The following is a 17,799-nucleotide window of genomic DNA, read 5'->3' on the forward strand; positions in this document are numbered from 1 at the left end:
TGGTTCTCAGTGCAGAACAATGAGGAATTTTCAAGGAATTATGACTTTTGAAATGTCCCTTGGTGTCAGAAGTTGTGGGAGAATTTGCAGTCTGCCTTATTTTAAAAACTGGCTTAGACAGAGCTCACAAATATTCATGACCAATAGTGGTATTTTGGGGAGTGCTTTTATTTTTCTCTTTTATTGCATTTCTTTATAAAGAGTTCTTGAAATGTGTGAAAGATATCCACTATAAGTCTTTTAACAGGCACCTGCCTTCTAGTAAAAAAAAGCACTATCAGGATTGTTGAGAAGTCCAGCCGTCGCACAGCTAAGCAGCCCTCTATGCATTACTGCTGTGTCAACATTGTGGGAGCTTTGTTGGCTCTCAAGAAAGCTTTGGTCTTGTAGGGAGGACATCTTTAGGAGGCAACATTAGCTTAGTAGACCAAGAATGGTGAATATGCCTTTTAGTGCTCTGCAGGGTTTTTTTTGCATGAAGAAGGTTCCGTTTCATTAAACGTCAGTAGTGCCAAAATTTTAAGAAATTCTCAGATTAAATGTAGTGTGGACATAAAAAATGCAGTTCATCTAATTAATGATGTAACATTCTGCAATCAGCTACATTATCATAAATGATCCTGGTATATTACTTTTTTTAAATCAGCATGTGTAAAATAAGCAAATATTTACTTACACGTAGCATGGGCTACGTGTAAGTATGGTTTTGGTATGATAAATTAACTGTTGTATGATCCTGTGTTTCATGCTTGTCTCCAATAAAAATGCAGTCAAAAGACTTAGTGTGATAGGACAGGTACTTAATCTCACAAGTTTCTCTAATATATACAATTTCTTTAATTTTCTAGCAAAATTCAGTGATTACAAATCAACGTGGTCCCCAGATCCCATAGGACACAATCCCACTCATCTCTCCAACAAGATGTGGAAAAACCATATTTCCTCAAGGAACACTACAGGGCTGCCCCGCCCACCTCCTGGCCTGACCAACCCCAAACCATCATCTCCATGGAACAGCACAGCACCCCGATCGGTCAGGGGCTGGGGGGCACAGGACTCAAGGCTTGGCTCTGGTGAGAACAAATCAACTGCAGCACCACTGTTCAGACCTGAGCAATGTATGTTTCACAGCACCAGTGGTGTGGGGGAAAGAAAGTTGCAGTTGTCTGGTAATAGGAAAAAAGAGAGTTCCTTCTTGAAATGGAAATTTGCTGTCAGTAATTGGGGTGGTCGGGGATGGAATCCCAGGTCCTGCTGCAGGGAATGTGTGAGGAAGGGCTGAGAACTGCCAGAAGAGAACACCTGCTCCTTAGGGCCTTTCAAGACTAGATCCTTGCTGTGTGTGAGAAACTCCTCAAGGATAAACTCTAGTAAAATTAATCTTGATGTGAACTGCAAGCAAAGATGTCATTTTGTTTTCAGGACTGAAGATTAGACTTTCATGTTTTAGCAAGACTGGTAATGCTAGTTTTTTCTGAAAGACCTAACTGTAAAGAAAGATGATTTTTCTTTGTATCAAATCTGTCTTGATTACTCTGTCTTATAATTTGCAGCATCTACTTGGAGTGATGGTGGCTCAGTTCGTCCTAGCTACTGGCTGGTTCTTCACAATCTCACTCCACAGGTATTTTCTGTGGTTGTTTCTGGGGACTTGTTTGCTTTAGCAAAGATTTGTGAATTATTCAGTCGTTTCTTTTTGAATAAAATCTGACAAAATCAGATTTGTCAACATATGTAACATATTTCTACTAAACCAAGCTGCAGTCTGACTGATTTTTCTATTGTAATCTCTTCAGCTAATTTTATGATGTTCAGGTTTTGCTATGTGACTGTTAAAACATTTCTTTAATTAAGAGTTAGAAAGAATAATTGAACAGAAAGATTTTTCTTAGAAGTGAGGGTGAATTTCATGACTATAATATGAAATGGTTTATAGCTATTCTTTGGGATGTTGTCAATAAGAAATTTAATGTAACTGCCAGTTTTTGCTTTAGTGTTTCCATAGTGAAACCACTGAATTTTTCCAGCGCTTCTGCCAAAACCAGTCTAGTTAGGTTATTTCTGCAAGTATTCTCAGAGCTTGCTGCCATTCTGAATGAATTCTGTGGAGATCTTGGTTTCAGCATTCACAATTAGTATTCAAGGCCTAGGAACAGCTTATATGATTATCAGCAGTATCCTTGAGGTCTAGACAGAGAGTCCCTTCTTCAGCCAGATAATTTACCGTGTTTCTACAGTCTGCAAAAAAAGGTTGATGTGAAAGGAAAAGCTGAGGTCTCCAGCAGATCACCCAAAATGGTGAGCTGTGCTCCTTCTGTAAAAAAGACTGTTTACCTTGATGTGAAGAAAAAGCACAGTTCTAAGTGTGGCTTGTGTGAAATACTTCAGTGTTGCTTTAGGAATTTTTTAGTGGAAGAAGAATATATTTTGGAGGCGTTTAAGTTAGTAGGAAAGAGAAACAGATCATAGCTGTCTCATTATGGATTCTCTCTTTATTGTGGATCAGTACACTAGAGAGAGAAGTGTAAAGGTTCAGATGGATTCATAGACTCATAGAATGGTTAGGCTTGGAAAGAACAAGATGTTCATTTCAAGGTTCTCTGCTTTAACCTTGACCATACCACCACACAACTTCCTTTTCCCTCATTTGAAGCTGTGTTATAAAATAGGGGGGAAAGAAGGAAGAAAGTAGCACTTCCTTAAGTAGTTGCACATACGAATCCCATTCATATGCCCATGTCCTTGTGGCACACCAGGAATGGAATCTGTCTGTACAGGACACCTGGGAGAGCAGCTGTTACTGGAGGTAAGCAACAAGCTGTTACTGCTGCAGAAGGAATGTAGGCAACAACTGCTGTGAAAACATTAGTTCAGATGGAATGAACATTGGTGGATTTGGCAGCAAAATCACTGACTCTTTCTGTCACTGTTTCATAAACCACAAAGACAAAGAAGAATCAAAATAAATTTTAAAAAATTTCATTGTAGAGATATTTCCAGTTTTGCAAAAACCTTTTAACAAGTAGTTTATATACATTCTATTGAAATCAGAGGGCTTGAAGACTAAGGTATTCTGGTTCCTTTAGTAGAAATTCTGATGACTGAAGATGGTTAGAAGTACAAGTTGTGTATAATTACTAGAAAGACTGTCGACGTAAGGATAGTGACAGTGTAAGAAACTCAGTGAAAGAGGGAAGACTGGACTTAAGCTGTAAATGAACAAGAAAGATAAAGATAATTTAGATTATTCCATACTAAAGCAAAATCCATGTAACGGTGAGAAGTCAAGATATACCAGTTCCTGTTTGAAAATCAATTTCTGTCACCTTTGCTTTCTTCCCACTGCTTTCATCTGTTTTTCTTTCTGAGAGCAGCATATTTTTCAATTACTGTGACGACGTCAGGATTAAAATATGTTTGGAGAAATAATTACAAAACATCTGTTTCATCCTGGCTGTTCTTCCTCAGATTGATGGGTCAACCTTGAGGACGATCTGCATGCAGCATGGCCCACTGCTGACATTCCATCTGAACCTGACCCAGGGCACCGCCCTCATCCGATACAACACCAAACAGGAGGCGGCCAAGGCCCAGACTGCACTGCACATGTAAGCAAGGTTTTGAGACAAAAATCTTTGAGGATGTGGGGTCGGTGGTGTAAGCCCCTAAATTCAGTGAAAATTTTTGAGTTTTACTAACCTCCTGAATTCCAAAGGCTTTTAACCTGTTCTTCATCTGTTTTGTTTAAAAGGTGGCATATGTGCATTTACCTTCATGGTATAGGCACTTTTATTGCTCTTGGTGTTAACGTTCAGAACCTTAGTTTAAATTTATTAAGATTTCATTCAGGGACAACTGAATGTGGGGGCAGGGGGGTTGGGGTGTTTTTCTTTTTTGTTTTTTCCCCATTTAAAATGGAAGTTCTTTTGTTTTGAGTGAATTTCACTGGCAAAAACAGCTAAAGTTTTCCATGTCCGCTCCATTGTAGCAATGTAGCTGATGCCTCCTTTGGTTTGGACACCTATTAGTGTTGTTCCTCTGTTGTCTGAATCCCTTGCCCTTTTGGCTCTAACTATTTTTTTTCTTATGTGTCCCTTGCCGTGTAGGTGTGTGTTGGGAAACACTACCATCCTGGCTGAGTTTGCCACAGATGAAGAGGTTAGTCGCTTTTTGGCACAAGCTCAGCCCCCTACACCTGCAGCAACCCCGAGTGCACCCGCAGCGGGCTGGCAATCCCTGGAGACAGGACAGAACCAGACAGATCCAGTTGGACCTGCTTTGAATCTCTTTGGTGGGTCAACAGGGCTTGGGCAGTGGAGCAGTGGTGGCGGCGGCAGCAGCAGTGGGGGTGATCTCACTGGCGCTTCATTGTGGGGGCCCCCAAACTATTCTTCAAGCTTGTGGGGGGTCCCGAGCGTAGAGGATCCACACCGAATGGGCAGCCCTGCTCCCTTACTACCTGGAGACCTTCTGGGAGGAGGGTCGGATTCAATCTGAACTTAGAACTTTCAACTCTGACCTCGTGACCTTTTTTGGAACAGCAGCAGCACTAACTTGACCTTTTTCGTTTTTTTCAACTTGCAATAAATACATTTATAAAAGGAAAAAAGAAAACGGAGAAAGAAAAAAAGGTGGGTCATTGACAGACTGTCTGAGCACATAGTTGCCTCCCTTATATAACTTCAGTTTTTTCGTTTGGAATATGAATCCAAAAAGAGAACATATCACTCTTGAAATACTTGAATCGTGAACGCCAACTTAGAAAGACAATGTGAAGCAAGTACACATACCATTTAAATTTAAACAGAAAAAATTAAAAAAATTAGTTTCTAGTTTTTCACTTTTTCATGTTATACGGAAGTTGTTGCTAAGAAACATATATACTGAAAAAATAGCTTTTTAACTTTGTTTGCACTGGGTGTGTTTCCGTCCTTAGGTCTACCATGTTGGGTTGGGGTTGGGGAGGGGTTCAAAAGAATAAGGGGGGGAGGGAAAGACTTGACGGAGCCTCACTTTAAAAACAAAAATAAAGACAAAAAAAAACCTAGAAAAAAAATTTAAAAATTAAAAACCCACAAAAAAAAAAAAAAAAAAAAAACCAAACAAACAAAACAAAAAAACCAACACTTTGTGATTGGCTGGTTGATAAGTACCAGTGTGTTCTGGCACATGTAACTGCCCACGTGTGCTTGTTTCTGTGTGAGTGCGTGTGCACATGTTTGTGTGTGTGCATTTTTTTCTCTATATCTATAATCTTGAAACGCTGCATTGCTGATGGTCTATGGGCTGGCTGGCCATCTGCATGTCTTGATTCTGAGAACAAGACAGGCATGGTGGAGTCCCTGTGGCTGAAGCGGAATCCAGTTGGGCTGGATTAAAATTTGTCAATAGGTTTTTTTAAATTCGTTTAGCAGGGTGCTATCTCAAATCTGCAGATCATACAGAGTGGATAGTTGCTTCCTAGCCCTTGTTCTAACCCTGTGGTGGAGCAGAACACTGCCATATCCAGAGGATTTGGTGAGAGGGGAAACAATGTTGTCTTTGAGTAAACAGTATCTTTATTTATGTCTGCATGTGGGGTTTTTGTGCTGAATGAACCCTAGAGTGTTTGTTATGTAATGCAAGCCATTTATTTCTTCCGACAAGGGGAAAAGAGGAGGAAAGAAGACATTGCCATTTTTTGTGCATATAGACAAATGTTCTTTTTCAGTCTCTTGCAAGCTTCAGTACCTTTTAAAAAAGAGTGTTTCTTTTCTCCCCCAAACTTAAATAAGCACCTGTACTCATTCTGGAGGAATCCATCAAAAGCTTGAAAATCCAGCCCAACCAAATTAGCTGTTTAGTTGATTTACTGCTTCTATTAAAACTGACAAAAAGCTAAATGGTGTCAGCAAAGTGCCAGCCAGCCTGCCTCATCTCCTGAAAGCACATGCAGCCAACTCCTTCCTGCGTCCTTCATGGTGAGCGTTACCTGTGCCAGGCCTTGGTGTCATTACAGCGCCAGACCATCACTGACAGAAACGTTTACTTACGAATGTTCTTAAACCAGTGTGTACTTCAAAGGTTTCCTTTTGTTTCTCTGTGTTGTGTTTTTTCCTGTGTACGTGGTTTTGCTTAGGGAGGTATATAACTAGCAAAGACTTTTTTTTTTAAAAGAAGTATTGCACCTTTTTGTTTTTTGTTTTTACTTTTTTCTGTACTGTTGCTTTTTAATTTCTGTATTTAAGGAAAGGTTTGGGGTTTTTTTAGCATCAGTGTAGTAATACTCTGGGCAGGATAGGGGTGACCTATAATCCACAGTGATAGCCAGTGTGTGCGTGCATGTGTGCGCTGGGAACAAAACTTTTAAGACCTGTTGTTGTGAAAAGAGTTGTAGCAGACTTGAAGGAACATCCCCTGACACAAAGCAAGAAGCTTTTTGTGGGGATGGGGCCGGGGGAAGAGGGAAGAGAGATGCCGGTACTTTTTCCATAAGTGCTAGGACTTCCATGCAGCATTGTCCAGCTGTTACACTGTCTGACAAAGTGCCGACCTTCTGTACCAGCACATACCTGTCCATTCCAGCCCTCAGAGGGAGCAGTGCTTTATCACCTGGCCGAGGGGGGCAGATAGGGGAGTCTGTTTCTTCAGCCTTTTCATTGAAGGATGTAACCATGTCTAATGCATTTAACTCATGGGTTTGGTGGGCAGAAGCAAAACCAGATGCAGGTCATGGGGGGAGGTTGGTGCGCGCGCGTGTGTGTGTGTGTGTATGCCTGTGTGCTGGGGGTGGGAGGGAAGGGCTAGGGAATTACATGGCTGTTTAATTTTATTTGCCCTTTCTATGTAAGCCCCAATGTCACAATGAAGACTGACTGAGGGAAATGCTGCATATACACATGCCTGTAGATTTGTATGCAAAGCGTTACGTGATAAAAAAGTATGAGTAGGTTTGTATTTGTTTAGTAAACTGGAGTATGCCGCATACTCTAGCCCCTTTGGAAAATACTTTCCTATCATGTCTCCTCCATCTATCCCACCATGCACAAAGAAACAAAATGCTCTCTTTCAGTTCCTGCTAGCTGGCTAGTAACCCTTGTGTTCAGGCATCTGTACAGCTTTGTTTCTGCTCAAAGACCAAGCACGCTCGGACACGCAGAGCAGGTTCTTAAAAGTCCCATGCCAGCAGTACTTCCTAGTGAAGCACCTTTGGCCTGAGCAAGCCAGTATCTGTTCTGTCACATGGTCTGCTATACATGCTGGTTCATTGCTGTGTTCCACCCTCACTTCTCTCTCCCAACCTGCCCTAAGGTCCCTTTTCCTGCACTTTGGGCTAGTTGACTTCATTGCGATACTACGGTGAAAGCCGGGTGCTAGAGCCCCTCTTGTTTACAAGACATAATGAGGGATTTGAAATATTTAAAAAGAAAAGCTAAATTGTTCTTCCATTGTAAGCTTAAAGGGAAAAAATTAAAATGTACAAAAAAAAAAAAAAGACCAAAAAGTGCATATATATATTTTAGATGAAGACTAACTCTGGGAGCATTTAACAGTGTTTTTGTTTTTATTTTAACATTTTATTTTCCTGCTTTAAATTTGCAAGCATTCTCAGGAATTCTAGGGTAGGAAGCCAGTTTTTTGAAGATGGTTTATTTAACCTTATCCTAGATAGATGGCTGTTTCTTGTTGATAAACTTTTACAAGTTCCTGAATCTTCAAAATGTTTGAAAGTTTTTACTTTAAAATAAAAATGCTAAAAAAAAAATAAAAAGAAAAAGAAAAAAAGAAAAAATCTCCAAATGTTACTGTCAAGCGAGGGATCAAGAATTTTAAAGACTTTCTAAATTAAGATACATTAAGAAAGCTTCTCAATATCAGCAACAGGAATTCATTGCAATCTTAAACAATTTGTGGGAGAAGGGTTATCATTTATTGTGCTTTGTTACTCATGCAGACGTGTGCAGTTGCATGGAGAAGAGAAGTGTGTGAATGGAAACCTACTATCCCCTCTCGATTGAAAACTAAATAAAAATATTCTTCCAAGCACCTTTTTGAAGCAGAGTGAAAGTATAAACCTTATTAAAATGCAGTAGAGTTTAACTGAAAGAATCCTCGGTTAGGACGACTAGCAGGAAATACACAATGGTGCTTCTTTGAACCACTTCTGAGCAGTGCTAAAGTAAACCAGTGCTGACGGATTACTCAGTAATGAAGTAGTTCTATTAACCTGCCTTTTTCAGTACAGAAAAAAAGAATATGGAAAAACTCCACAAAAATGTACATTGGAAATCAACTTCCCTGTTTTCAGCTACTCGGTCAGTTTATTCCCCACTTGGAGATTTGCTGCTTGCTTTTCTTCACCCACCCCACCTCCCAGTCTTTGTTTCTTATGAGGGAAATAGCTGTTAAACTCCTCTGTTCACCCTGTTGCTGCTGGCTGTCAGGGCTTACAGTCTTGAACTTAAAAGTTCGGTGTTGGGATGGCCAACTTCTGCCTCCCAGCTCTAGGGGTCAGGGGCTTACTCGGCCTGAAACGGCTCGGCTCAAACCACAAAAACCGCGCTAGTGCCTTGTTACATGCACCCACATGCCCTACAGTAGGGGAGGGGAGGGAAGACGAGGCAAGGTGAGGCAGTGTAGCCACTTCATGGAAATAGATGTGCCCATTCTTAAGGGAAGAAGAGCATGCCCGTGTGAGCAAGTCGTGCAATGAGTTACTTAATAGTAGTTAAGTTGTTGTTATTATTGTTAATAAAAGAAATCAGATGCCAAATTCTGTCTTTCTCATAGCAGCTGCCCAGTGTTTTCATGTTGTGCTGCGTGTGCATGTAAGTCTATTGAAAATAATGCATCAGTAGTAATAATAATGTGCTTCAAAAATCCTGTTGTGGGCCAGTAGAAGGAGGGTTTACTTAGAAAGTTTAGGATTCTATTTTATTTTATTTTATTTTACTGTTTTTTTAATGAGAGAATTTGAGTGCTTTGCCAGAAGCTGTGTTTTATCAAATCAGCAGTGTCCTAAAAGAGAGGAAACCATAGCATTTAGTCAAAAAGGCTGACAGACTTGACATTCACTTGGAAGTGGATTGTGACTGACTGCTGAAGGGTTGACAGTCAGTAAGTTTCAGCAGTCTGCTGGGTCCAAACCTATTGTAGTACAGCAGTCTGCTCCTCATTTCCTGAATGTGCATCCTGTAAGTGTTAGTGACTGTCTCCTCAGTGACAGTTTCCCTACATTGTCAAAGTAACGTTAATCTATATTCCAGCTACAGTTGACAGATCTGTGTGGCTTAGTCAGGGTGCTCTCAACCATTGCAGGTGGTGTCTGAGAATTGTGCTAACCAGACTCAACTGCTGGGGACACCCGTTGCTTAATGTTGTAAAAATTCTGCTGCCATTTGAGCTCCTAATAGTGAAAAGTCAGCAGGAGTTGATGTTAGGGTATTTCTGGGCTTTTACAAAACTGTTCCCAGGACGGAGTCATTGGCAGCATCTTGTTTAAGCATGTTGGCAAGGTAGGGAGAAGAGGCTGAGGAAAGCACAGCTTGGAATAGACTAAGGGCATCTCTTTCCAGATAAAAATCCTGCCACTTTGCTTACCCTACCTTGCGGTGTCTATCAAGCTGGGAGCTTTTAATCTGTTTGGTAATTCTTTGCTCTAATTGAGGATTTTGTCTTAGCAGTGACAACAGAGTCTAGTAAGCAAAACGAAGTGTGGTACAGCTCAGAAACCTGTGTTTAGACTTCTGACATTTGCTTTGGAATACTTGCCATCTTTTTCCAGTGTTTTTACGTTTCTACCTGGACATTTGCCTAGCAGTCTTGAGAGTGGGGTTTTTGTTGGTTTGGGGTTTTTTTACAATCATAAGGTGTCAGGTTTTTCTTACATATTTTTTTTAATTGTGCTTCACATTAAGTGGCTTTTGTAATGAGTAAGAATGTTAAGCCAAGTATGTTTTTGCCTCTGCAATATAAACAGGTTGTCTTCAAAAAACTGGGTGGGATAACATCTCAAAAATTAAATGACAATTAAAAGTTTATATTAAGTTGGCCTCTTTTTCTTTTTTACCATGAAATTTCTAAGCATTTATTCCTTAGAACTTTTGCCCTATTTTTTTCTTTTTAAAAATGCTGCCACATCTTCCACTGTGTCCTAATAGTGCATCCAAATAGTACTGTAGTTTTTTGGGGGGAAATTTTGGTTAGGTTGCGTTTTTTGCTTCATTATTAAGATGTAGCTCTTAAATTTCTGATTTTGTTTGTGCATATTGTTTTCCTGTTGACTTTTAAGAGGAGCACTGTTTGTATATCTGAGGTACCCAAATTTGAAAAGCCTGGTCAATGAAATGAGCTGGATCAGGGTTAACATAGCAGATGAGGACCTGTTGTGTTTCCAGTGTGTGTTGCATATAATGCCTTCACTGTAAATCATGTGACCTTAGTGTCTAGGTTCTCAAATGGATTGAAATGCAGGTTTTGTGGAGGCTGGCTAACATCTCAGGGTAATAGTCCTGATTGAGTAGAAGGTAGGGGTTTTTTTCTAAAGATGTAAATTTCCCTTAACAGAAGCAGCTTTCTTAATTGTAAATATGCATGCATGGTTTATGGGCAGGAAAGTAATACCAAGACAACTACATTGAAATTAATTAAAAAAAAAAAAATGCTGTTGATGTGCAACTTTGATTCTGAATCTGAAGCAGCATACACAGAATCCGTTGGTTTGTCTAAACTTATTTTGCACACAATGTCATTTCAGTTCTGTTGTTTATTTGCCACTGCTTTGCAGTTTTAGGAACTGATACTGTTAGATCATATGGTCATTCCCACTGTGATCAAAACACAGATATCTAAAACACAAACTTTCTTCCCCTTTATCTCCAGTACTAGACTTCCACCTGTGGCAGAAGGATGGTAACAGTAGTGGGGAGAAATATGTGAAGTTTCCCAGTGTAGACAGAGTTGGTACTCCCTGTTGTCCTGAATTCACATCCAAACCTAAACCACAAAGCAACTGTTAGGCTGTAGTAGACCTGTTGGTTGGACTAAATGACAGGAGCCATACTGGAGATTTTTAGCAGCCGTGCCTAGTCCATGTCCTTCACAACGTTCTGCATAAGTGTCCCATCACTGTAAATACCAGTGTTGCTGAATTTTACCAAAGTTCCCTTGCAGTAGATAATAGGAAACAGGTCCATTTTGTGGTGACTCACCAAGCAGAGCTTTGCCTACAGTAGACTTTAAGGGTCTGTCTACATTGCTGTCAAAATTGAGTCAGGGTCCTGTTTAAAATTATAGTGCTCTATTTTGTGGTGTTACGTGACCTTAAACTTTGTGATGTAGTAACTGTAGCTGCTGTGTATGAAAAGTGATTTAAGGTTTCATCTGTGCTACAAAAAGCGCCACAGCTCCTGGTGGGTTGGAGCTTACTTTTAAAACTTGTCAGGCCACAATAAATGCAGTTTCATCTGTAGCGCGCAGCGGACAACATCTGTTTGCATCAACAGTTTGCCTGCGCGTTGCTTTTCATCAAGCTATGCAGGAAAGCTTTTCTCTAGAAGTCTCCCAGAGTCCTAGCAAGCTTCTAGCAAATCAAGTGCCCTCTGCAAAAGAGCCATTTTTGCCCTGTTTGTGTGATAGTTGGACTGGTGACATTCAGCAGTGTTAGGGTTCCTGTAAACTTTGTAATGAGAAAGGGAGTTTTTTGACTTCATTCTGACAGCCTTTCTGTAAAGTAATAGAGAGCACTCCAGGGAAAAAGAACAAAAAAAAGGGAAGAATGCACTGTGCCAGCCAGCGTTAAGTATTGAAGTATTTTAGCAGCAAACATTCTTGACTGTGATGGGCAGAGGGGAAGAGACTGGAGTGCGCAGTACAAGGAGGCCGTGTTCGGCGAGCAATGTTTCCTTGAGCACTAAATGCCTCTTTTTGGCTGTTAGTGTGTGTTGTTACCTTCACAGAACTAACTTCCTCATTTTTTAATGTTTGTTTTTATTAATTGAGAAAAGGTGGAAGCTCCTCCTGTTTCAGATGAAACACAACCAACCATAAGTGATCATTTTCTTCATCAATTTTTGTTGAGGTTGCACAGCTTGTTAGGATAGCTATTTTAGTGACATGGTTATGATATTATGTGCTTTCTTCCCCCTCCCTCTCCCTGCCAGATCTGGCTTACCCTTTCTATATAAGGCGCTGTGTGGGTTTTTTTGTTTTGTTTTGGGGACATGTTGAAAAGAAGCAAAATGAAGTGAAAATGCAAGCCAAGGTAGAACAGCCTTACTTTAGGGGGTAGCCTTACAACAGAGCTTTATAGTGAGTGTGCTGTATTCCAAAATATGTAAGCCAAAAACAAACAAAAAAAGCATTCATTTATGCAAAAAAATTTAAAAGAGGTGTTTGAAGACTTCTTTAATATGTACCTTCTAAAGGTGGAGTAAGGTCTCACCAAGTGATAGGTTATTGTGATACTTCTTGCTGGGTCAGTAGGAATGGGTCGGGGTATAAGCGCTTAACGTTTCCTCCTATGTTTTTACAAGCAGTAAGTTAAATGTGGTATTTATGAATGTGCCTTTGTGAGTATAGTGACTGTCTAATTGAGGAGACCGCTTGGGCTGGAGGGGAGACAAGGGTCAATTTATTCTTTCAAGAGGTCAGACATTGAGATTGCAGCCCATTGGTCCCTTTTGACAAGCAGCATCATTGGCTGGTCTCTACACTGCACAATACGTATTCATATGTGGTAGAGATTGGGGGGGTGTGAAGGGATGTCATGTGATGCACACAGAAGCTGTTGATAGTTTTAGGCTAGTCTGCGTTGCAGGTTGAGTTTGTATCTGTATTATGTGGCTTCTCTTTATGTTTGTGTGCATGAGTGTGAATGTGTGTGGCTTTTTTTTTTTGTAAGCACTGGAGAATTTGAACACAGTGATGTTTGAGACAAATTTATACATGTAGAGAAGATGATGTTTTGTAGCTTCTGTTAAATAGTGGGTGCAGGCACACTTTTACCCTCTCTGCCCGTGTCCTGATAAGTGAAACAGGAATTTTTTTTCAACCCTTCAACTTCCAGCACACTTAACGTTGCCATTTAAATGAACAGGGTATTACACAAGAAGAAAAAAAAGAAGTTTTTGAAATGGTAAGGTAGAAGTGTTTAAAAGGAAAAAAATCTGAAGTAATTTTTTGTTTCTTCAAAGCTGTTTGTAGCTAAACATGGGAATCTGCAGTGTCTCCTTCCATTTGTTTTTTTTTCCTAATAATTCACCTCTTCGTCCCACCCAAAACATGAGGTGTACAAGATCAAGAGCTGTTGTTGTAGCGCTTTGTAATTCCCACCCTGAAAAGAAACTCCAGTGGGATCCCTCAGCTCTATTCAGGAAGACAAAGAGAGGAGAGACTCTGCAGTTTTCTTTGCTTCGCTCTCATTCCTCTCTAATGGCCTTGAAATGTATTATTATGCAAATGTGAATTTTGATACTGAACTTAAGAAGAGGTTGTTTGTTCTTTTTTCAAAAAAAAAAAAAGGTCCCATATGTGGTCAGCATTGCTTCTTTATTTTGTAAGTGAATTGTAAACTATGCATTCTGCAAAGGGGGTGCAGGGGACAAAGATACTTTGCTAAACTGTTTAGGAGTTTCTGTGTCCATGGCATATCCATTATAGTTTGGGGAAGTGGGGAAGTGATAACTTTGAATTAAGAAGGAATTGGTAACAACCTTTTTTTTGTCCGAGGCTGGCCATTTGCTAACTGGGCAGAGATTTGAATAACCAATTTTGGCTGCAAAACAAAATCAGCTCTCAGCCTTGCACAGGGTGAATTCAGCCGCACAGTGTTAACCCAGGGCCTAAAGGGTGATTGGGACACCAGGTCTACCTGGGGAATATCTACCACCTCCTGTGCTCTGGCCCTTGTTAAGCTCAGGAAACCCACTGCCACAGGCACTGGGTTTTTTTTTTCGTTTTCCATTTCAGCAGTCCTTGTGCTCTTCCAGGAGAGTTGGAATATGGCTAGTCCTTGGTATCCACACTTCCTTATCCCTAACATTTTCTTTGCTGCTGTTTCTGGTACTCTTCATACAGTGACAGAGCAGCTGTGGGCAGGATGGTGGAGACAATACTTTCTTTCTAGTGCTGATCAAAGCCCAGCTATGAGGACTGTGTATTTTCAATGGCAGCAGCTACTGGTGTTTTGTTGTCTGGCGTTGCTGCCAGTGACTTAGTGCTAATGGTGACAGTATGTGAAATTTTAGGGAAAGTAGACTGATATGTTCCCTCTATTTGAAAGGAAATATCCTGGTTTTATTATAAGGTAGTATCATAATGGTCATTAAAAAGGATTTACTTCCTCACATCTCCAAAATGTAATCATTGTGAATTATGTGCATTCCTTGAAGCTTGCTGAGCTTCCAGGAAGAGTCTCCTCAGAAAAAAATATAGATCTCACTGCTCTCTCCATCATTATAATAGGGACCTTTTGACTTGACTTTTTCCTTTATCCATGGTGAACCATGGTACTGGCATTATCTTAGGTGTAATATCATAGACTGAGATATTATCCTGCCTGTATTCAGTGTTTTCATGCAGCAATTTTATTTTTGTTGACATTCACAGTACTGTAATAAGTAATAGACTTGATGATCACTCTCGCATCTGTACCTGCCTTGCAGATGTGATCTTATCAGGGTTCCACTCTGTCAGAATGCCTTTTAAAAAAAAGAAAACAAAAAAAATCAGAAGCTTAAACTCATTCACAAAAATACCTCGTGGTACATTTTCCCTTTTGATGTAACCTTTTAAATCTTCGTTTTTCTTCTAAACTTGATGGGCTTTTATTTCCATCCATTATCTCCTTTGTAAAAAGATGTTTGAACTAGTGGTTTTGAGCACAGGTTTGGGAAGCCTGAAACTCCTGAATTTTAACATTGGCCATTACTCTTTCCTTGCCTTGGGCAAGTCATTTAACTACTTTGCCTTTGTTTTTTCTGTAAAGCGGGGTTGTTAATAATACTTACCTACCTCACAGGGGTTTTGTGAGGATCAACTAGTAATGTTTATCAAGTGCTTTAAAGAAAAAAGCATGATAGAAGTATTATGAGGTTTTCACAGCAAGATCGCTAGTTCTTTTTACATTGTTTGCTTGTGTGGAGGGAGATAACCTTTTTGATTTTTTTAATTATTCAATCCATTAGACACTCAGATCCTAAATGATAGAAGTTGATAGAGATTCAGTTACTCATACTCTTCAGTCTTTATACTTCTTTCCATCTTCTCTTCTTTATATAGTTATGCCAGTGTTGCTACAGGTCACATGTCTCCAGTACTTTTGGGTAAGCTTCAACATTGAAGTACTTTGAGCTTGCTGCTTCTTTCACCAGACCACCAAATCAGAAAAAGTTTGTGTACTTCTCCCTGCCATTAAATGGCAGTTTTGGTAGTGTCATCTTTGAAGTAGACGCATCTTTTCCTGCCATCAGGAATGGGAGGTGGTGGTGTGTAGTTCCAGAGTGGGGACTGTAAGATGAAGAACCTGGCCACTTTATGCTGCTGCTCCAGGGATGAAGGGCAGAGTAGCTTCCTATGTCCTTCCCCGAGTTAATTTCAGTGTGTTACCAGTCACACTTCAAATGCAGTGTCTCTTCTTCTTGTCCACAACATACAGAAGCCATCACCTGCCAATAGAACGTAGGAACAGAGTGAATGATAGTAGATGCTGCTTGTATATATGCCTTACAACTCTCCCAAAATGTCTCTGGGAGGGTGGTGGGGGATGAGGTCTTCATTGGGTAAATCTCACAGCTGTCAGGGAACCTCTGCTACTTTCTCCCCTCTCAATCACTTGGTCCCTGTTTCTTCTTTCTGGATGTGCGTCTCAGGGATGTGCATATGAGCCCATGCCTCTTGGAATTTGGCGTTTGAAATATCAAGAACCTGAAACCCTTCTGTCTGACACTCCCTGGTCCTCTCTGTCCTGCCTTGCTCCCCATGGCCTTAGGAACATCTCTCTACTGTTGCCCTATGCCACCCTCTCCATCTCTGCCAGTAATCAAAGTGAAGTGTGTACAGTGATTCTGCAGAGAAAGAAGCTGAAGTGATGCAAGTGCACTGTGGCATTTACACGCAGAGGTATCTTGTTTTTCTGCCACATCTGCTCTAAAGCCTGCAGAACATCTGATGCATAGTGCTTTTTCTTTCTCATCTAGAAAGCAGAACAAACAGCAGTATAAATCTGATTATGGTAATTCTGTAATGTTTACTTTGAACTAAATGCTAAGTATTGTCCTCAAAGAACCAAAAAAACACCCACCTTCTAACAAAAATAACCAAATGTAATCTTCCTGGGTGCGGAAGAGGAAAGGGGAGGAGGAAAAGCAGTGACAGGGGAGCGTTCTGATCTATTTTCATCTCCACTGCTCGGCTGGAGGTGTGAAATGCTGCTTTGAGTTCCACAAACATAAGGGATTATGTTTACAAAGGTAAATGCCTTCTACCTGTTCAGGAAACTGGCTACTGGTGGGCATCGGGAGTTGGGCAAGTTTCTCTTCATTGCAAACAAGTAATAGGAGAAAGGTGTGTCCAGAAGAGAAATGGAGAAACAGATTCATTTCATCTAGTCTTGGTAAAATAATGCCCCCTTTTTCTCTCCTTATGGAATGGAGGGATGAGGTGGCTGAATAGAAAATCATTGGTGTCCAATATGGCTGGATTAGAAAAGGCAGCTTTTCTACTTTGCACATAAATAGGTAACAGGAAGGTACAGCTAAAGTCCTCTTGCCTGAAACACTGTCCCCCAGAAGCAGACATTGTAATAATAAAATAGTGGCTGTGTATATTGATGCTATTTGCAAGTTACCTGTAAGTGTTTATTTTTTTTCTTATACTTGAAATGGCTTCCTTTACTAAACTCTTACCTAGTTCTGGTTTCTCCCCTCTTTCTATAGTGTGCAGTAAGGAAAATTACAGGACAAATGGGGAGAATGTAGAGGAGATGACGCAATGACTTGCATATCCAGGTTTCATCTTAATTTCCATCCCATGTTCTCAGAAATGTTTGAACTTCCGAAGGGTTTTCCATGGACACAGAAACTCAGCACTTTAGAAGGTGCTCTTGTAAGGCTGGCTGCCCCCTTTTCCTCCTTTTCTATATTTTTATTTTACTTTTAGTATAGTGGTACTTAAGATCACTGGTTCACTTAAAAAGAAAAAAAAACCAATAAAATGTTTAAACTCTACTAATGTACAAATAAGCTGAAATGTTGCATTTTATGTGTATTTTTGCCATAGCAGGTACTGTATTTCTCATGCTGGATTTAGAAAAAAAAAAAAGGAAAAAAAAAGAAAAAAAACAAACAAAAGGGTGACGTTTTATTGGAGTGTGACAAGTTAAGAGTAATAAAGAATTAAGTCGTCGTCATTTCATTGAAACTGAGAGATGGTGTAATACTTATATATAAGTTTTCTGAAGGTTTTTTTTTTGGGCTTTTAAACAGCTTTTTTGGTTTTTTGTTTTCTTCGTTTTGGTTTTTTTGGTTTTGTTTTTTTTTGTTTGTTTGTTTTTTTGAAAGATATGATTGTATTATGTGCAACTCAGTTGCTTACATTATAACTACAAACTATTTTTGGGTTCCTGGAAAAAAAGAAAAAAAAATACTAATAAATGTGTTTGGCTGCTAAGCATTTAAAGCTCGTGTTTTGTGCACGTTTTGTGTCCCGCGGCCGCGTCGGGGTCCCTGGGGCCGCCTTGGCCTCCGGGCGCGGGGGGGCGCCGGGCGCGCCGCGGGCTCGGGGCGGGGCGGGCGCGCTGAGGGCGCGGGGCGGGGCCTCCGC

The 17,799-nt window shown here is 40.3% G+C and overlaps 1 protein-coding gene across 5 annotated transcripts in view; it reads left to right on the forward strand.

Annotated features, from left to right (window-relative positions):
- TNRC6B (trinucleotide repeat containing adaptor 6B) overlaps positions 1–4,951 on the forward strand; it is a 119,395-nt gene extending 114,444 nt beyond the window's left edge. For all 5 annotated transcript variants that reach the window (XM_058022896.1, XM_058022899.1, XM_058022900.1 and 2 more), the window contains 4 exons: positions 849–1,073; positions 1,554–1,624; positions 3,469–3,608; positions 4,107–4,951. In XM_058022896.1, the coding sequence (XP_057878879.1) occupies positions 849–1,073; positions 1,554–1,624; positions 3,469–3,608; positions 4,107–4,497 (827 nt within the window). In that variant the 3' untranslated portion in view covers positions 4,498–4,951. The remainder of the gene's footprint in view (positions 1–848; positions 1,074–1,553; positions 1,625–3,468; positions 3,609–4,106) is intronic.
- The last annotated feature ends 12,848 nt before the right edge of the window (positions 4,952–17,799 follow it).

This window comes from Melospiza georgiana, chromosome 4 (assembly GCF_028018845.1).
Source record: "Melospiza georgiana isolate bMelGeo1 chromosome 4, bMelGeo1.pri, whole genome shotgun sequence".
NCBI classification, from domain to species: Eukaryota; Metazoa; Chordata; class Aves; order Passeriformes; family Passerellidae; genus Melospiza; species Melospiza georgiana.